At 39.6% G+C, this 22,249-nt stretch overlaps 1 protein-coding gene across 6 annotated transcripts in view; it reads left to right on the top strand.

The window, feature by feature from the left end:
* The window catches only part of anks1b (ankyrin repeat and sterile alpha motif domain containing 1B), a 155,665-nt gene that overhangs the window by 47,715 nt on the left and 85,701 nt on the right, over positions 1-22,249 (top strand). For all 6 annotated transcript variants that reach the window (XM_053515971.1, XM_053515954.1, XM_053515944.1 and 3 more), the window contains 4 exons: positions 451-552; positions 3,588-3,710; positions 4,838-5,019; positions 8,748-8,864. In XM_053515971.1, the coding sequence (XP_053371946.1) occupies positions 451-552; positions 3,588-3,710; positions 4,838-5,019; positions 8,748-8,864 (524 nt within the window). The remainder of the gene's footprint in view (positions 1-450; positions 553-3,587; positions 3,711-4,837; positions 5,020-8,747; positions 8,865-22,249) is intronic.

Below are 22,249 nucleotides of genomic sequence, written 5' to 3'. Positions count from 1 at the left end.
GTATCCTCTTGCTCCAGTTCCGTAGTTCCCTTTGTTTCGCCGTGTGTATGTGTGTGTGCGTATATGACCTTGCAGCTCCCCTCTCAGAGCCATCTGTGGAATAGGAAGCATGACATTCAGGAGCTTCCTGCGTAGTGAATAGGCTTGGGGATGTTGTACTTTTTCATCTGGTATTTGATGTGATTGAACTCAGTAAGAGGGAGAAACATTCTTCTTATCCTGTAGCCCCTGCGCAGGCTGGCTATCAGTGTTTTTTAGTGAGTTGTCTAATTAGCATTGTCTCATGTGACAATAAGGGCATTATTCAGTATCCGGATCTTTACATAAACTGAAATATTTACGAGCTGTAATGTTTAGTCATGACGAGAAATAAGTCTCATGTTCTTTCCAACTTTTATTCATCATCATTTCTCATTTTTCCTTTTCCATTTCTCTTTCTCTCTCTCTTAGGAATTGATGTCAACATTAGAGATTGCAACGGGAAAACTGCACTAGAGATACTAAAGGAACATCCAGCCCAGAAATCACAACAAATCACTTCTCTCATACAAGGTAATCAGTGTAAAAACACAGGGCACTGATGTCTCAAAACACAAAATGAGCAAAAGAAAAATGGAGAACCCAGAGGTATCCTGTGCTAAAATGGAAAGAACATTTTTTGCAGAGACAAAGAAAAAGAGCACCACTGTTCCATGGTGTGCGTAAAGCATAAAGTCAATTACATAAATAAATTAGAGATTTTTACTTGCATAAGCAATAACTCCATAGGGTAATTACTTATTAGCACCACAATTATACCTGCAAGTCTTTTGGAACCTGTTTCTGTCTGCTTTGTACTTCTGGAACTTGATATTTTTACCTATTCTTTTGGCTCTTATCAGATAGACGGGCCAGTCAAATTTGCCTCCATCCTCCTTTAGCTCAACCAAGATCAGTTTCCTGGTCTCTGCATGATGCTGCTTCTTTATGTTTCCTCTTTAAAAAATTCTGTGACCTTCCAGCAAGTGGTCCAGTTAAATATCTGTGCAAACATAACTATTTGGTAATTACACAGGACACGCGGCTGTAAAACCATTATTTTGGTTGAGTACCATCTGTAGGTCCACTCAAGACACAACATCAGCACAGTGCACATTGACTTCAGTTCAGTTTTATTTATATAGTTGTTTTAACAATGGTCATTGGCAAAGCATCTTTACAGAGTACAGTATAAGGACTGAGGAAATACAAATTTCTTTGTTTTTGTTTAGTGATTTATTTTCTACATTCTACAGCAATACTGGGGATTTTAAAACTATGAAATAACACATATGGAATTAGTTAATTATTCTATGTAACAACAACAAGTTTGTTACTTTAGGACACAGAGGTCAGTCTTTCTGGAATAGTTCTTGCAAGAACAGTATTGTCAAGTGCCTAAAAAAATCACCAATTAATAGCACATTGGAATAGAGCCGTTATAAAGGCCTTACAGATCATGAGTAGCAAATACAGTACATCTCAACTTTACTGTTCAAAGGAGATTATTGGATATTTTGGACGCCTTTGGGATTTTACAATGTGCAAAGAAGTAAAGATCAGGAATGACCATGGAGTTAGTAAGTGATCCCAAACTTTTGAGCGATAGTGTACAGTATGTATAAATCATAATTGTCAAATTGTTCCTGATGAGCAAGCTGAGGGCAACTGTGGCATGAAAAACCTCCCTGAGATGGCAATAGACAGATACGTAGATAAAGTATTAATCCCTAAGGAAAATTGTATAATAGGAAGAAACCTTGAGAGGAACCAGACTCAATTGGGAACCCATCCTCATTTGGATGATATCAGATAGCAGAAATTGATTTGCAGTTACAGTATACTCTGTGTTAGGCAGTTGGGGTTTCAATCCAAGAGGAGAGCTATTTAAGTTAATATAAAATTATTTTCGTCATTGGAGGCTCAAGTACCAAACTGTTGGACTACTGAGTGACTGCAGTCACAAGTCATCAGAGAACAGATGCCTTCTTCAGCCGAGTCCAAGAACATGGTGGAAGCGTCCCAAGTCACACACATCCCAGGCGGACCACATGGTGCCTCCATGGGGCGATGAGATTTCCAACCAGAAGCGGGGACCCAGGATGAGTCAGGCCAGTTCTGGAGGGCAGAGGAGGTCTGGATCATTAGCAGTTCAGGAGTGCCATGTGGAGCTTAACGGAGTAAGCGAGAGAGAGAGAGAGAGAGAGAGAGAGAATAGTTTGGTACATTATGGTTAAGCAGGGACTCCAGTATGACTAACTATGACAGCATTACTAATAGGGAGAAAAAGGCCAGAAGGAAACACAGACATGAGGGATTTGTGATATGTAAAGCAACCAGTCACTGAGTGATCAATGAGAGTGCGGAAGACAACATTTAAACATACCAGTACAATAATAGTCTACATCCAGGAGTCCCACAGATATGCACCTTTACCCAAGACAAATCTATTCACAGAAGGCTTGGCTAAATAAATGGCCTAGACTTAAACACAGACTGTGTCTGAGTCCCGAACATCAATTGGAAGACTTTTCCATAACTTTGGGACTTTGTAAGAAAATGCTCTGCCCCCTGCTGTAGTTTTCATAATACGTGGTATTTACAAGCAGCCTGCATCCTTTAATCGAAATAGGCGTAGCAGATCACAAGACACTAGCAATTCACTCGGGTACTCTGGTATGGCGTAGGACCATTTATTGCTTTATAGGTCAATAGTATTATTTTTAAACCAGTGTGAAATTTCACAGGGAGCCGAAGCAGTGTGGATAAGATAGGGGTTATGTGCTTGTATCCTCTGGTTCTAGTGAGAACTCTCGCTGGTGCATTTTGGACTAACTAGAGCTTGTTTATTCACCTAGTTGAACGTCCAGGCAGTAAGGCATTACAATAGTCCAACCGAGAGGTGACAGAAGCATGAACTCCATCTGTAGTCCCTTAAGGTTACAGTAGAGTTTGGAAATCCTGAATAGAGACCTTACGACCTGTACATAAAGCACTTACAACACGAAGGTGTAAAACATTAAATGTTATTGCTACTGTTATATTATTTATACAGCATCCAAACTGCATAACACCGCTTTCACAGAACAGATTTTGAATTGACTCATATATATATATATATATATGGCCTATATATATTTCAGCTGGTGCCTGATTTTACAGTTTGATAAATTGCAGAAGTCTATTATTTTTGTTGTTTTATTTTGAGGAGAATGCCATTTGACAAAGCAGTACATTACTAGTTACTAGTATCAGCAGCATGTTCTCTGGTGGACCAGTGCTTAGTGTTCACAGCTCTCATTATGGAAATGCTGGTTTGATTCCTGAACAGGGCATCAGCTTACCAAATGAAAGGCAGGAGAAAAAATTTAAGAAAGTTTTAGCAATGTGTTTTAGTTGAGTCCCTAGACAGGTTCACCTCTGGCCTTTCTGTGGGTTTCTCCTTTAAGCCCAGCATAATAATTACACTTTAATTACATTTTTTTTCAGCTTTATACATTTTTATTGAAGAATAACCTTACCTAAGCCTCTTGCTCTATGTTGACCAAACTCATTTTCTCTTTTGATAGAATTTATGATGGCAGAGAGTGACAGAGGACAAGTCACGGATGAGCCGATTCGCCAGTGTCCAGTGCCTGCACCTCGCACCTCTGTTTCTACACCTGTGGCCTCCCCATCACTCAGACACAAAAGTAAGTGTGTGCGCTTGTAGGAGAACGAGAGAAAGAGAGAGTAAGGACAGGGTATGAGGTGTTGCGGGATTACAATAGAGGTAATAGCAGTATCTAGTGGTGAAACATGGTACTGGGAAGTGGTACTGTAATGTTCCTTTTTACATGTTAGAATTTGGTGATGTTACACATTTGTTTACCTTAAGTCACATAATCTGGTTAGGAAACCTGAAGTAAATACATGATAAAGTTTTAACCATAGCAGTGTAGGTGATGGTCTAACATTGGTTAATTCTATGGGTTGTTCATATACAGCTGCATACATGAGCCAGATGTGTTAGACACATCTTTGTAAGTGAGGTGGGATAACTCTGGCCTTAAGTCAGATGTACTATGGTTGAAGCGTTTGAGACTTCCTGCTTGGAAAAGCCTGCAGGATGGGTGTGTATTTGTCAGCGTAGGGCTTAAAGCATAGCGTGTGGGCGATCAGGATTCCTGCTGAACTTGTGCCTTAACTGTTGCAGTGGTTGCATTTTCTTTACAGAATCAGTTGTAGCCAAACCTAAAGAGGTTGCAAAAAGCATAATGGATGTTAGAACACATGAGTACACAAAAAGGTGCAACTTGGCACTCAGTGGACTGCTCACGTTAAAGGTTTCTCTGACAGCTGATGTTTATTGAGCTGAAGGTTTTGGAATGTTTAAGGCTTAATGGATGTTCTGTTCATCAAGGCCATTAATTAAAATTATATCAGTATAATATCAATACTGCGTGTTTAATCATGACATTGAAAATACACATAAAATCTTATTAAAAACATATGCAGATGATCTTACAAAATATCATGCATGGATATATGTTTGATGACAAGCATGTGCTTAATGTTTTACAGCAAGTCATTTTACCATCCTTATCACCTGGTAATTAAATAACTGTACAAATTCCAATTAATCTCTTGTCAGAATATAGTTTTTATGAAATTGTTGTTTTGACTAGAGCAGATGGAATGGTGAGAGATGGAGGGGGACTGGAGATTAAGGCATCTTGGCCAAAGAAAACAATTTTAAAACAAAAAAACAGTTATAATAATCTGAAATTTGTTTACCAAACTTTTCCCTACTGGTCATTTTCTCTCCCCCTGTCTGCAGATGAAACAGTGACTGGGGAATTGTCCAAGTTACTGAATGACATAAAGATATGCCGGGACAGGGACTACTCCTTTGAGGAGCTTTGCCAGGCAATTTCATCACACTCGCAGTCCATGGAAAGCTTCTGCAGTGGCACGCTCTCTGACGAGGACAGGAACAGCACACTCACGCACGTCACCAAGGTAGAATAAGCACTTTTACAGTACATCATCTCAGATATGTTTAGTCTCACAGGAAGCATTTAATTCTGGAAAAGTGATATCAGAATATAATGACTGCATAAAAATATAAAACAAGTCAATTTCAGGACAAAACAGTCAAGACAAAACTATTTTCAATCAAAACAACTCCCGTACTTACTGTACGGCACCACATGATTATTTAGTAGCAGCAGTGTCTGAGACAGTGGAGTGGAGACAGGTGAGCATCCCTGGCCCACTCTATCAGCTATCTATATATTAAATTATTTGAGACAAAACCTGTTAAAATATCAGCATTTCACAGCTCCTCGTTTCACCCTACAAAAACATAAACTATAGGTGAGTAGGCTAGACTGGCTAACAACATCTTGAGATGTTTTACAGCATGAAAGCTCTGCTTTAAGCTGAAGATCTTGTCTTAAAGTGAACAACTGATCTGATGATTGGCCCCAACATTATTACTTTTAGTATTTTGCACTGGAGATCCAGTCACGCGTGGGCATGTTGGAAAACTAACTTTAAGTGGCATGTAAATCTGAGTCAAACTCCATTCCTCAGTCATGGGCTTTACAGAAGTGTTTCAGGCACAAACACCCCAGCCCTGTAAATGACCATTACACTTGAAGTTTTCTAGCATGTAGTGAAAGCCTGCATTTCATCTATCCTGCTCCAGCCATTTAGCATACAAGAAATGAGACCGAACCTTTCTCTTCTTTCTGTGATAGCACTAAGCATTCCCTGAACCTACAGAACAGTTTGGGCTAGCTTTCAAATTCTGTCAAAGGAGCAGAAAAAGACCTTGATCATATGGAGCCACCAGTGCTGTGTTGTTCCATGGTTGGTTTACCCAAGCAGCCCAATGCAAATTGAGGACCAGATGTAAGACATAAAGCACACCCCTTTATATCCTTTATGAGGAAAACCTTGGACCCCCAGAAAGATAATTTCTCATCAGTTCTATGAACTCTAAGCTTTATGTGGATCAACCAGCAGAGAGTGACTGAACTCTCTTAGAAAGGGAAAGAGTATGCCATCCTGGATGAGACCTGAATCAGTATGTGCCATTCTGCTTCAAGTTCCTGCCCAACTCATGGTATAACAAGGTAAACCTGCAGAGATCTGGCCCTCCGAACAGCAAGGCAGGATGTGCAAATACTTCATGTAGTGTCTTTTACTATCTCTCCTGCTTTACAACCAAGCAGATGCTTCTCTATCAATGGAGCATTCAATGGAGCACAGCTGGGTCTGGCAGAGCACACTTACTCACTTGTCTGGTTACAAAAAAATATTGGCATCTTTGTGGACTGCTTCGCCAATCTTTCCACAATGCTTTCCCAGTGCTTCTGATTGGGCCAGACCACCCCCTCCCAAGCACCCCAATAGAGCTTGTTCATCTTGGAAGATCCAGAATCCCAGCTGTATGAAAACTAGACTGCATTGGATGCAATAGGATTTTGTTAAACCCCATCATGGGGATTCTTTTGTTTAGAAGTGCTTAATTACCCCCACCATTTTATGGAAACTAAGAAGTAGATTAGGTCTTGGGGAGAGGACCATACAAGTTCTGATTGCAGGTGTTCATTGATATGCCACTCCTCTTCTTAAATAGAATGACACATCCTTTCTTTTAGCTCCTTCAGAAGCTGCCTTGCCTCAACAAGGATTAGAAGGATGCAAGGATACTCAGTATCTCCAACAACTTCTAATCAGTCATAAGGGTTAGGAAGAAGTAGTGATATTTTGACATATTCCACCATGTCGACCTTCCGCCGCATCAGATCTTTTCTGCGGGAAGTTTTTCTGCTTGGAGCAAACTGTAGACCTCGCTGTATTACCCTTTGCATTACAGAAGCATGTACAGTAATCATTCATATCCAACCAGAGGTGGTTGTGACACAGTGCCTTCCATGGTATCTCCAGTGTTTTTTCCATAAGAACTGCCATATCACCCAGCTGCCAAACCTTCCATAAGGCAGTCCATATTAAATATTTTGTCAACTTGTAGAAGCCACTGCAAGATCACCTAAAGGGTTATAGATAAAAAATAATTATCCCTGAGCACAATACTATCAGGCAGCTGAAAGTGCTGTGGTCCATCAAACTCAGGCTCTCTGCGTGCTATCACTTAATTTCTGGTGGGAGGATGGTTTCGTCAGAACAGGGAATGAGACTCGGAAGCCATTCTCTCCATCACCCAGTCTCTCAAAAGTTAAAGTTAAGGCCTTTGACACTCTGACTGGGTCATTAAGAGGGAGATACAGTGAGAGGTTCTACAATATAGAGATGCTGTTAGTCAGTACCTTTTGACTGTCACACAGTTGTGCTGGTAGAGAGCCAAACCTTGGGTACCTAAGATGTTACTACTAACACACCAAGTTTATTCCAACTGGTATTTTACTCCACAAGCATGTAATTTTGTTATTTTTCTAGATAGTGACAGTTGGATGTCTGCAGGAAAAGTGATTAGGTATTTTGTTTGAGTTTCTCATCAGATGGACTGTGCGTATTAATCTCATGCTTGTCATAACAAGCCCAAGAATTATTACCAGATCAGAGCATTCATTTTGGGAGGTGAGCAAGGTGTGTGAAGGGAACTTCAAAAGTTATTAGTGCCTCGAAATCTCCTGCTGGAGACGTTTGCAAACAGTGCTTTCTAATATAAAGGGCATTCTCAATTCTAAATCCCTGACCCAGTCACCCAGAATCCCTGACCCAGTCAAGTACTTCCTAACAAGCCCCAGAGATGTTTCATTATGTACTACTGTAGCTGCTACTCCAAGTATCCCAAAACGGGCATTCAGACCACACCACCCTACATGCGGCTTGTGTCTAAGAAAGCTTAAAGAAAAGATATATATCCAATTGGTAGCATGGCGGAGATTCCCTTGGCAATATAACAAGAGACCTAGCCCCTTTTCTCACTGTCTAGGCATCTAGTCAGTTTCAAGATGTTTAAAACGGCTACCGATGTACTAACCATCTTCAATGCTGTGTTTCTAAAGCAAAACTTTTCAGCGTGTTTATTTCCTCTCTGCCTCCTCATGTGTGGCTGAAATCGAAAAGCATTTTTAATCTTTGTTTTGCTTAATGTATGATAATTAAAGTCTCAATACACTGTTTTTACTAGTTTAGGTTCAATTCAGCATTTGTTAAAAGTGCTAAACAAATAAAATGTAATTGGATAGGTTTTGTTTCACCTGTAGTATCACCATGTGGCCAGGAGAGAGCAGAGCTGACTGTGAAAGTCTGAATTAGAATGTATTTTGTGAATTTATATAATAGCAGGCACATTTATAGAACTAGATCAGTGTATTTTCTGCTTTGTGATATGGTCCAAATCGAGCTCTGTCCTGGTGTACTAAATGATCAGTGGGACACACATCAATGTTTGTGACTCTTTGCTGGAATTCTCGATCTTGTGTGAAGTACACTTACTGTATTGCCAGGGTTTATGGGTAACATCTATCATTGTGGGTTGAGTAGGTTACAGTTGGTTATGTCACTAATTAACACGCCCCCCCACAGAATGAGAATGAGACAATACCTGAACTACCTAATGGAATTTTTCATATTTGTGTCTTCTAATTATATTGCTTCAATCTGGATCAGCTGTAATCCCAATAGCGAGATGAATTTGTCTAGAGGTACTGTATCTGTAGATTTAAATCAAACATTTAACAGTTAATTGCTTCTTATGTCACTTTTTGCAGTGGCCCACTCCTCCATTGCATACAGCGATTGAGGAAGAGGAGAAAGCTTGTGGTCCTACAGGCCTGTGGGAGGCACTTACACCCTGCAACGGCTGCAGAAACCTGGGCTTTTCACAGGTACATGAATTAACCCCCCAAACACACACACACACACACACACACACAAACATGCACATACTGTACACACACACATGCGCACACACACACACACAGACACGTCTGAAACACTGGCCTTCCAATAACTTTAATGGCTCAAACATGTGCCTTGGAGTTGGGTCAGGACTGTACGGGGTAGTGGCAATGTGGCAAGGTAAAGTGCAGGTTAATTTGTTAAATTTTTAAAAATATTTTGTATTATTAATTTTTCTATGAATATTTTTGGGTTGTGAAACGAATCATTGAAGTTTCTATTATTGCTTATGGGGAAATTCACTTTGTTTTACAAGTGCTTTGGATTACATGTTATGCTCACAATAAATAACAAGGTTTAACTGTATCTCTATTTATATCTATATAGATTATAAAAATAAATTATTATAAAGAAGATTTGTGTGATTAAACACAGGAAAAACTATTTGCATATTTAGGCAACTAATTTATGGTTTCTGTGAGTTTAGTGTTTTTTGTTTTTATGCAGTTTTTTTTAAATATATACAGTATCTGCGATCATACATATAACATAATGTTTCATTATTTAAAAAAACTTTAAAGTTTGACCTGTATATGAGAATTATTGTGCGTGTGCAGTAAGTCAGGCTGTCTTACTATTGTATTTGTTGAAAACAGGAAGCATATTTGTACACTTTCCTACAAAAATGAAGCATAATAAAGGCTCAGAGGATAAAATGGGGTGTTTTGCACAATGCAAGTTGCGCATGTGGGTGACGTAAGACCGCCTGCAGCAGCGCATTTAATTTATATGGTAGATGCTTTGCATTTTAGCAGTGACTATAGCCAGAAGAGGGTCATGTGCATTCATAAATGCTGGATTACTCATTCAACACACACACACACACACACACACACATATATATATATATATATATATATATATATATATATATATATATATATATATATATATATATACTGTAGGTATATATATAGAGAGCATATTGCTCCAGGTAGACTGAGTTAATAAAAGTGGACTGGGATCACGTTTTAGTGTTTAGTGTTTAAACGTGCATGTAGTTAAAGGATAAGGAGAGTGGTGGTGCTGTTTGCTTGTGTTTTATTGTGTGTCCCTGCATCACTTTTTATGTGAGTGTGTTGCTATGGGAACTTGATGGAAGTAAGCTGCGTAAGGAAGTATGTAAGATGGAAGTAAGCAAGATCTTACTGCACTTCTTGCTGGAGCACTATGGATGGAATTTATGGATGATTGAATAGACAGAGAGATAAACACTGTATATAGTGAAGAAGTGAGATAATGAAGACAAGCTCCTAAGCAGCTAAGCAACCAATCAAGCAGTCGTGTGTGTGTGGGTGTTAAAGGCACTCCTAAACTGTTAAAAATGTAATTTGATTTACATTAGTGGGTGTTAAAGGCACTCCTAAATTGTTAAAAATGTAATTTGATTTACATTAGCAACACCAGGATTTACTGTGTGTGCGTTTGTGTGTGTTAATGGGCATACATTTTTTTTTATCTTGGTGTGGAACAAATGTGCAAAGAAAGGAATATCTAACAACTGTGACCATGTAAAAGCGAAATAATACACTTTTTATAAAAAAAAAAGAAAAGAAAAACAATAAGTTTGGGGCCCTCCGAGTGGCGCAGTGGTAAAGTGCTCGCCCTATCATCCGGAGATCGCGAGTTCGACTGCTATAACCTAGCCCTAGAGAGAGCTGATTGGCTGAGTGACGGGAAGGAATTGGACGCAACTAAATTAGGGAGAAAATCTGGAAAAAATCCAAAAAAACCCCATAACATTAATTAGCTGCAGTGATAAATAGTCATTTAAATGTGTGTTTCTATGGTTGTGCATGTTTTATGACTTGAATGTAATACAGAAGCGAGGACCCCACATAGAGGGATTTCCTCCCTCACACAGGAAGGGTAATTATGCTGCAGGAAGTGTAATCAAGTCACATGCTGGCCCACCCACCTGCACCATGTGTGTGTATACATCCCTCTGCTGCCATGGCAACAGTGAGGGAGGCTGAGAGTTGTGGAGTTTTGGATGGGGTTCCTCCTGTTAAGAAGAATATTTCAGCACCTCTAGACATGCTTAATTTGTCAGTCCTTTTCTCCTGCAGTGACACACATGCGCACACACACACACACACACACACACACACACATACACAATGGTTCTTATAGTTGCTAGGAGACAGAAATTCATAAAGTGCAAGGCGTGGGATACCCGCCTACTTGGCATTGACAGATCCATCCAAAAGGTGCGTCAGAGCGCCGCACAAGACGAGAGAGGAAAACAGAGAGGAGCGGGGAGCACCTTTTCACTGTCCATTCTCTCGTTTTCCTTCTTCATCTCTCCCTCTTTACATACTGTAGACATCATCATTGGCAAGCAGTTAAAAAAAAAAAAAAGCAGGGTAACTGAATCATGTGGCTTTCTTCTTGGCATCTTAAATCATCAGCTACATTATGATACTAAATAAGCCCAACAAATGTGCACAGCATTTTTAGTTCCATGTGCTGATATGATGATTTTTTTTTTTAAATCGATGCAGATAGGTATGTGACAGTCTGTTAGAATGGAAAGGAACTGAAATCAGGTTTTGTAATCACTTAAGAGGCTGCATTTGCCTTGCTATAAAATGGCACTACTTTTAAACTGCTATTTATACAAACACACAATGTGCAGTATCTTCAATATACTTCCAACGTTGAATCTTTTGGAAAATGACAAGAAATTTGTTTAATGATGTTTTTTAACGATTGGCCTTGACATTAACACTGAATAACATAATCACCACCTATATATCAGTAAACTGGTGACAGGATCATGGGACCTCAAGGCTCACCAATTCCTGCAGTCCAAGCCCACAGAAATACCAATGCAGCAACAATTTCAGAAATAAGTTAATGCTGAACATGAGAGAAAATCACCAGAACACCCAGCGCATTGCACATGGTACCCAGCAAGCAAAAAGGCCAAGACTCCCGACCAAGCCTCCAAACTCCCCAAATCCCAATCTGATCGGGCACCCACAGGATGCACTGGACTAACAAGTCCTATCCACAGAGGTCCCATCCCACAACGCAGAGTACCCACAGGATTGGCTGCCAACATCCTAGTGCCAGACACCAGAGTATACTGCCAGAGGCCCTGTGGAGCCACATGCTGAGGGGTGCCCAGGACTTACAAGGGAGGAACCCAAAACCTAGATGATTTAATGTTATGGCTAATTGGTATACTGTATTTGGTTTGATGTAATAGTAAGAGGGGAGTTCTAAACAAACCGAGACTCTTGACAAAAATTCTTGAAGAAAAAAAAAATTCTGGAATTTTTTGAATCAAGGTTTAGAGCGATTTACAGTGCATCCGGAAAGTATTCACAGCACATCACTTTTTCCACATTTTGTTATGTTACAGTCTTATTCTTAAATGGATTAAATTCATTTTTTTCTCAGAATTCTACACACACTTTAACTAATGGTGATGCATTTATTGTGTTCCATAACTTGTGTTCCGACGGCATTTTTTCTATTTACATCACATAACATCATATTTGTGTTTAGAAACAGCACTAATTTTCGTTAAAATGTTGTGTTGTTTGTAGATCATCTATATTCAGTTTTTTTTTATGCTTTACATCACAGATTTCTATGTAGTCTGAAGTGAAACGTCTTTATAGAGAATAAACCACATTAACCAGTGAAACATTTTCAGAATAGCAGGACAGATATTTAATTCTCATGACTTTGACAAACCCACACAAATCCAATTTTCCATTTTTGCCAGAATTATAAAAACATAAATTTTTACAATTGATGTGTGATTTGTGTGCAAAGCCAAACTTTTTTTTTCATAAACAAAAGTGTTTACTTGACAGTCAATGGGGAGAAACTAGGTGTTGCCCTGAGCTGACTGTAGCACCCTCTTGCTGCAGTACTCAGAATAAAGCTTCTGTTTGTGATGCCACAAACTTTTTTTAAACACAACACATGAAACTTTCTTTTTGTTGCTATAAAGAATGGGTTCAGGTAGATATGTTTGGTACGTTTTGGTGCAGAGATATTTAGACGCCTGTGACCCCAGTTCTTCAAATCAAGACTGTAAACTTTTAATTTAAGTTATTTCGACTAGATTTAGCATCTTTCTTCAGAATTAAGGGATTCTATAAATAACATTTATTTAGGCCATGCATTTAAATCAGATTCTGCAAAAAAGGTACTGTGTGTTGAATTTGGACCCTTTAGCATTTTATTTGTACACCAAAAATGAGTGTGTAAATTTGCACAACATATTTTATAATTCTTCCAGCAGAATCTACAGTCTGTGATCACATCCATCTCGCCAGTTCTATTCAACTACAGTTGCTCAGTCTGACATGAAGGTCCTCAATAATCACTATATATGAATGTAAATTAGTTTGTACATTTCCTTGTTTTTATTTCGATTTGCATTTTCCGCTAGTCATTTGATTATACTTGCCTCTTTGAGTTTTAATCTTCTTGAAGCTTGACAATTTTTCATGGCTCATAATATTATCAAAGCATTGTATAAAAATACTGCATTTAATCCGATATGGCTTAAAATTCCTTATTCTTTGATGTCATGTTCAATGCAGGCAAGGCATAATTGCAGATGTAAAGACTTTAATAAAGATTTTATCAAACCAAACCAAAACAGAACAAGTAACATAAACAAAGCTACTAATACTTTCAAAACAAAGAACATAACAACTTTAATCTGAAACTGTGACAACAGAAACAAAGAGAGCAAACCAGATGTGAGACCTCTTGCCTTTTTATACCCGTGATTAAATGAGCCACAGTTAATGACCATCACAACAAGACACAGAGGTGCACTCTGGAAAATGATGTCCAACACAAAAACAAAAACAAAAAACAAAAAAGATGGCTCAATGCACCATCCAGGGGTTGTTCCTGACATAACGCTCCAAAAGGTGCTACTCCACCACTAGTAGTTCAGGACAACTCTCCAAAATCTTTTGTCGGGCCTTCCTACACAGAGGCTGTAGTGTGTGTCTTTTGGACTGAGTGGGGAACTGTCATTATTGACTTGGAGTGCTAAATCTGGCTAAGACAGGGTCGGGCATGACTCAGGAGCCTTAGGTGGCACAGGTCATGGCTCAGGTGGCACAGGGCATGACTCAGGTGGCACAGGGCGTGACTCAGGTGGCACAGGGCATGGCTCAGGTGGTGCAGGGCTCTCTGATTTCATGTTTTAGCTCACTTGTCTTTACCTTAATAAAGCACAGTTGTTCACCATGGCACTGAAAATTAATCTGGTAGAGGATGGAAAATAGAAGAGGAGCCTGAAAATGCTGCAAACTTAAATACATATTGTTTTTCATGAACTCCCAATTCATTTGAGAAACTCCCAAAAAACACACCCCTGAACCCATACAGGTGGATTGCACTCGCATTTTTGTGGATGCGCATCAGTGTTATGGTCCTAGGAGGGCAGAAACTAGATACCTTTTCAACCCCTTGATGTGGTCTTTATGTCCTTGTGATCCAGAGCTCACACTGTCTAAGCCATCATGGATTTAAAAGCTGACCAGAACCTGATCTGCCCCCACACAGTGGAAACCCTGAAATGTTCATTCGTCTATTTGGAGCAGTAAATCTTGTGCTATTTCTCTACCACCACACGGACCATATGGTTGCACCATTGATCTTCTTTCTGGCACTACTCCTCCCAGGGATGTCCTTACTCTATCTCTCCCCCAAAGAGAGAGGCCATAGACAAATATCTTTGAATTAACTTCGGCTGGCATTGCACAACCATCTTTTCTCTGGCATGTGCTGGATTATTCTTTGTGGAGAAGAAAGACAAATCATTGTGGCCATGCATTGATTATCGCGGACTGAATTAAATTACCATCAAGAATCGTTGTCTTCTCCCTCTCATGACTTCATCCGTTGGACTAATGCAAGGGGCTCACATTTCTACCAAACCTTACTTTAGAAATCTCTTCTTCAGGACCAGGGAAAATGATAAATGGAAAACCGCTATTTAACATGCTCCCCAGTCATTATAAATATCAGGTGGTACCTTTCGGGTTAACTAATGAACCTGCTTTTTTCCAAGCCTTTATTAACAATGTTTTAAGAGATTTTCTGGACATGTTTGTATTTGTCTACCTGAACAACATTCAGATTTTTCTCAATCTTGTGATGAACAAGAGATTGAAATCTTCTTCAAAGATCCAGATGGACCCACACAAAGTCAAGGCGCTCACTGTATGGCCCACACCCATCAATTCCTATCCGCAAACAACTGTGCTTTCATTCTGCCATCCCAGAAGCATTCTCTAACCAACACACTTGTTTGGGCAACCACTAAACCCTCATCCCTCGACGCTGTTAACCTGCATTTGAGTCCTTTTCCTCTACTCTCAAGCTCTTTGTACCAGCCCTCCCTGACAACATCTCATACACAGGGTTTATATAGGGCTGATACTAACAAAAGATAAAAAATAAGATTAAACAGGCCAACAACATAGGAGTTATCTGTATAGGATGTTTCGGCGATTGAAACATTGAATTTTCTGGTGTTGTAAATCAGAAATATGTTAGTTCTGAAAGATGAGCTTATCCTTCAAATTCACACCCCGATCAGATTGTAAAAAAATCAATTTTAACAGACATCCACTGTGTAGACATCCACTCTAAATGATGTCATTGCTCTTTATCAGTAATGCACAGTCTCAAAGCTCACAGTGCAGTGAGAGAAGCCGCTTCAAGCCATGCCTTCATTAGAAGAGGAGATCATGCAGAGCTCTACTGGTTGGATGCCCACTGCGTTGTGAGGAGTTGATGAAACTGAACCTTTCCAAACAGCAGTGCTGGAACACACTCTTAGAGTAGTACATCAGAGATAGGTCTATAAAGTCAGGTAGCTTAAGAGGAATAAGGTATCACACTGTAGCTTTTGGCCCTTTTTTATGTCTGATTTTCTTCATTAATGTGGCAAATGTTTTAGGCAATGCCTCACTTATTTGCTTCTCTCTTTGAGCTTTTTTTATTCTAATTCTCTCTCTTGTTCTCCCTATGTACCTGTCACATAGAGTAAGTTATACAGCGATTAAAGAAATGCAGTGTGTGCGTGTGTGCGTGTGTGCGTGTGTGCGTGTGTGTGTGTGTGCGTGTGTGTGTGTGTGTGTGTGTTTTAAAGGTTTATTGGGAGAAAAGCTGCTGTATTGCTTTTCCCTGTCATCTGACAATTTTTTTTATCAGTGTGTTTTTAAGCAAATTTAGTACCAAAGACACGAGTATTTAAAGTGGTGTAGGTCTAAATTGAATAGTAGGTCTAATAACAGTCTGAATGCTGTTTTTGGCAATGTTTCCACCCAGGCTTCCCGATGTCTCCTTTTGATCTCCCCTCCTCCCATCTATTCACTTTTGTCCCTGCTATAACAGACTGATTAAAAAAAAAAGGTCAAAATCCTGTGCCTGACAGTAGATGGTGCAGTTTAGTAAGCCTACACCTTTTTGTTTTACAGTGGAACCTCGGATTACGAGCATAATTTGTCCCGTAAATCAGAGCAAATTTTCCCATAAAAAATAATGGAAATTCTAATTATTCGTTCCACAGCCCCAAAAAATAAATACATAAAAATAATAATCACAAAATATAAAGTAGAAATAAAACAAATTAACCTGCACTTTACCTAAAAAAAAAATGTAAAAATAAATTCCGACAGATAAGTGTTTCCATTTATGAACACAGGTGCTGTGTGTGTGTGTGTTTTTCTCTCTTTTGTGCTGCGCAGTGTTGGGTGTGTGCGCACACATAACACACACACTCTACAGTGCAAGAGAAAAAAAAACACACACACACTCAAACACACACACACACACACATTAATGGCAAGAGAGAGAGAGAGAGAGTGACCCGGCATTACGGGTGCACACATAACATACACACTCTGCAGCGCAAGAGAAAGAAAAACACACACACACACGGATGTTGATTATACCAGTTAGTGACGAGCACCAAGACTTAGCAGGGGAGATGATTACCCGCAACGCAAGAGAGAGAAAAAACATTGGCTCAGTTGTGATTACGTGCCGCTCGTCAAAACAAGAAGCGCATACATGATACATGATACTCGGTGATCATAAACCAAGACAATGCACGTTTTTCAAGTGAAAATTTTATTACAAATCTTTGCTCTTCTTGCAGAACACTTGCAAACCATGTTACTCGTAATCCAAGGTTTTACTGTATTAATGTTTAATTAATGTTGTTAATAAGTGTTGTTTTGTTGCTATTTAGTCTTGTTAGCACAGAATGTTGTCGCCGCCATCTTTCTTTCACCAAACCAATACAGAAATTTGCGTCAATGTGTCCACAACCCTTTAAACCTTAATAAAAATGTATAGGAGGTCATGCTCTATGTTCTGCATGGCAAATTATATTATAGAGGTATTTTGATTTATTAATGTTTTTTCTGACTCATTGAGATGTTTGGGTATACCTGAAATAAGACATATATTGCTTTTTGGAATTGCAAAAGTATGGAAAAAATATTATGCAGACATAAAAGCCTACATTAATATTTAAAAACCATGCTATTTATTTCCTTTTTTTTTTGGTCAGATCGCATTTGTATGTCACGACAGCTCATATTCATAATTACAGGTGAATTTCCTGTTGAGTCTGGTTCCTCTCAAGGTTTCTTCCTATTGCAGTCTCAGGGAGTATTTCCTTGCCACTGTCGCCCTCGGATTGCTCATTAGGAGCTATCTGACCATTTCAATTCATACACATTCACATTCCACACAAACTTAAATAATTATTTTGATTTTGTAAAGCTGCTTTGCGACAATGACAATTGTTTAAAGCGTTTTCAATTAAATTCAATTTATTTGTATAACTTTCATCCAACTCGTTCATCGATATGTGTTTGCTCACATAATCTAGGTTCAAATATTCATTTTAAACAATGGATGGGATTTTAGCAACAATATGCATGGAATTTTGCTCTGGAGGATGGCAAGCAGTTTAGTTGGCTGTATTTGTTAAGGAGAAGGAAGAAAGCCAGATGACTGTTTTAGCAGCTGTTCTTAGCACTGCAATAAAATCTCCACGCTGCCCAATCCTGAATAGTGATATCAGCACTCTGTGCAGAGACTATGCAGAGACAAAAGTTAAATGAATTCTGATTGCTTTCATTCAAGTTACGAGACCACATATTAGCTATACAGTATATCTGATCTACTGTAGGACCACAACCGAAAGTGACTCAGATTTCTGCTTCGAGACAGCGATAAAAAAAAAAATCTGTGTCACATTAAGATAAACAATCAAAAGTGAGTCACTTTATGCTGGTAATGTTAATATAGCCTAAATGTTTATTTGTTTGCCTAATATGTGAATGACATGCAGCATTTGCATGAAACTGGAAGTACTGTAGACGAATAATTTATGCACATTTATATGACTTATAATGTAAAAATTACATGACTAACATCTTTCAAACTGCTGTTCTATGTTAAAAATGTCTTTTTGTGTCAGTTTATATCTCCTCCTTGCAGAATCTGTTACTCTTTGCCCTCACTCTGTGTAAGCAATGTTTCTTCCTCAAATATTATAGTGAGTTCTAGTCATAAGTTCTAAATATGCCTTTTGGGAAAATGTTCATACTAAAAAAAGACCTTTTCTTTCCTCCCCCCCCCTTTTTTGTCTTTTGTTTATTGCTAATGTTATACAGTAAGCGCCCTGGATATGAATGAGTTTAGTTCTGAGAGCAAACATTGTCTAGGTACAGTACTAGGCTGCTAATACAATTGGCTATAAACAGTGTGTTACAGTACAGTGTTCTTTAGAATCGTGCTGATGGTCGAACGATTCATGGTAAAAGAACGAGCAATGTAACATGTTTGTATCTTAGATAAAAGTTGGTAACTCTAATAAGAATGTTGGTATGTAGGGAGCTTATTGTACTACAAATTATTTGAATGAAATTAGTACTTTATTTACAGTCCAATTCAAGCATTCAGCTAAAGTTTAAAAATCATAAATAAATGTTTAATATTATTATTTCATATAGCAGCATGGTGTTGTAGTGATTAGAACCGTGGTCTTGTACATCCAGGGTTGATGGTTCGGTTCCGGCCAGTTTGTGTGGAGTGCGTGTGTGTGTGCGAGTGCGTGTGTGTGTGCGAGTGCGTGTGCGAGTGCGAGTGCGTGTGCGTGTGCGAGTGCGTGTGCGTGTGCGAGTGCGTGCGTGAGTGCGAGTGCGTGCGTGAGTGCGAGTGCGTGCGTGAGTGCGAGTGCGTGCGTGAGTGCGTACGTGAGTGCGTACGTGAGTGCGTACGTGAGTGCGTACGTGAGTGCGTACGTGAGTGCGTACGTGAGTGCGTGTGCGTACGTGAGTGCGTGTGTACGTGAGTGCGTGTGTACGTGAGTGCGTGTGTACGTGAGTGCGTGTGTACGTGAGTGTGTGAGAGAGTGTCTGAATGAGTGTGTGTACGTGTGTGAGTGTGTACGTGTGTGAGTGCGAGTGCGTGTGTGCGTGTGCGTGTATGAGAGTGTGTATGTAAGTGAGTGTGTAAGTGAGTGAGTGTGTATGTGTGTGTAGGTGTGTGTGTGTGGGTGTTTGTGTGTGGGTGGGTGGGTGTGTGGGTGAGTGTACGTGAGTGTACATGAGTGTACATGAGTGTGTGTGTGTGTGTGTATGTGTGTGTGTGTGAGTGGGTGGGTGGGTGTGTGCCCTGCGATGGACTGGCATTCTGTCCAGCGTGTACCCCATGCTCCCTCATGACCCTGTACAGGACAAGCAGTATGGAAGATGAGTGATTAAATTAATTTCCCTAATATAATAATATATTCCCTTTTTTCTTTTGTCCAAATCCCCTTGTTTCCGCAGCACTACAGCGCAGTTTAGTGTCTCAGATTGACAGAAAAACGTCATTGGTTTCCCAAAACACAGCTCATGTTTAGTTTAATTCATGAAGCAGGATCAAATCTGGAATGCATCATTCCCACTGCAGTGAAACTGAGCTAAAGTGTTAACGTGGACCGAGGCCACTCAGTCAGCCTTTGGGACCCTGATACCCGAGTGTCACATGTCTATGCAAAATACATCAAAGAGGAAACACACTGGGGTTCATTTCAAACAGAATAAACTTTGCACATGTAAAACACAGATCTAGTGCTGAAAGTTGTGTGAGTGATACGAGACCATGATGGATCTTCTTCTGAAGTTCAGATATGAAATCTGTACTTTTTACAGTTTAAACTTTAGAAATTGTAGTAAGTAAGAAACCGATCAGCCGTAACCTTAAAACCACATAACATTAACATATTATCATTGATTATGAATTATATAGCAGTACATTGATGAACAGATCATGTGCACCCAAGGCTCATGTGGGGAGCAGCCAGAACCCCAAAGCCAGCCTACTGTACCTAGTCCGATCCAACGGGAAAGAAAACGAAGCACAACCTGCTCAAAAAAGTCAATGCTGGCCGTGATACAGTAGGAAGGCACTTGAACATGGAGTGCACCACAGCTCACGTCACACACATGATGCAGATCCCAATCAGATCGCGCACCCATGGGATATGCTGGACAAGGCCAGAGACACAGGGGCACAAATGGAGCCAAAATCTAGGTGGTTTTAATGTTATACACACACACTCATGTATGGCTGATCAGTGTATAGAATGTTTTTGCACAACTGTTGCTCAGGCATGTTGTAACACCAGTTCCTGTGTGTCTTCACTGAAAATGTTCCAAACTTTCCATTATACTCGCCTTTTTTCCCTTTTTTTTCTGTTTCTACAACTCTCGCCGTCTTTGTGTGTGTGTGTATGTGTGTGTGTGTGTGGTTTTAATTCCCCCAGTATCTGCCATGCTGTGCTGTGAGAGGGGCTTCTGTCCTCCAGTGTGTCTTCCCCCTGAAATCAGACATGCAGCAGTAATGCGAAAATCACAGGAAATGACAGAGCTTATTTACATCAGATACAGTGTCTACTCTTTCTGCAGAGTGAACGAGAAAAAGAGAGAATGGCACAAACAGACAGGGAAAATCAAACTGAGAAAAAAGCAATAGACCATGGAAAGGTCATTATTTTATTGTCAGAGTTAAAAAAAAAGAAAAGTAAACCACATGAGCTGAACTCGGGAAAAATAAAAAAAAATTGTTCATTGATTAATTTTTTCAACTAAGTTGTCCGTGAGGTTTGTCAGGTGTCATATGCTGCAGGGACGTGACTGGAGTTTAGACAGCTTTCTGTCCTGGTCCAGCTGCAGCACATGCACGCTGCTGATAATTAATGAGTGCAGCTCTGGATGTTTGTGTGTTTGCTTCCTTTTTGCACAAAGTTGCTCTTTGGCCATATCTCTACCATCAGACCAGACAAAGACACAGAGAGCGAGAGAGAGAGAGAGAGAGAGAGACGAGGGGAAGCAGAGAAGTGGGAGAGGCTCGGACAGTTGGATAGACGAGGACATTTAGTTAAATGTTTGCAGTTGATCTCAGTTCATTGGTCAAGCTAGAGGAAAACATCTGAGTTTACAGGTACAGCATGAACTGCATTTATACTAGTGTGTGTGTGTGTGTGTGTGTGTGTGTGTTTAGGAGTGTGGCATGTTTCACTTGATTACCCCCTCCTGCCCTTCTTTTTCTAGTTCATTATTGCTGTGTGTGAGAGAATGATAAAACACTAGAAGGTTTCTCCTTATACTTAAGACTAAATCTGTAACTAACTTTCTAGCTCTAACCTAAACACACTCTTACACACTCTTAGCTCTCTAGCACAGTTACTCCGTTTTTTTTTTTTATCTGCTGGTTTCCCTTTTTGTTTCCCAGGAATTTCCTCCATATTTCACTGAACATCCGAGATAGCAGAAGAGAGAGACAGAGGCACATGTACATGCGCGCACACACACACACACACACACACACACACACACACACACACACACAGAAAGAGCAGTTTGAGGTTAGAGGAAGTGAGTGGGTCAGGTTCCCCTCCCTCTCTGTAGGTGAAACGGAAGCATCATAAATGAAGCATAATTATTTCGTAGCAGCTAATTTATGCATATAAATTATAGTTATATATATTTATGGGGCCCTTAAGTTGACATAAAAGAAAAAAGTAATCGTTAAAAAATGATGTAAAAGAAAACGTCCTTTTATTGCAAGGTCTTGCAAAACCCCCGTACTGTATACTTCTGGGTCCTTCAAGCTGCACTTAAAAACAGGATTTATGTTCTCTCATCATCCTCTAGGCCTCTAACAAATCATAGATGAGACCGAGTTTTCTCTAAATAGTTCTGCAAGTGTTTATATATTTTGAACAATATATTTAAATATATTGTTTAGACTG

This window comes from Clarias gariepinus, chromosome 2, assembly GCF_024256425.1.
Source record: "Clarias gariepinus isolate MV-2021 ecotype Netherlands chromosome 2, CGAR_prim_01v2, whole genome shotgun sequence".
In the NCBI taxonomy this organism is placed as follows: Eukaryota; Metazoa; Chordata; class Actinopteri; order Siluriformes; family Clariidae; genus Clarias; species Clarias gariepinus.
Note: the sequence above shows the minus strand (reverse complement) of the source record. Positions and strands in the feature narration are given on the sequence as shown.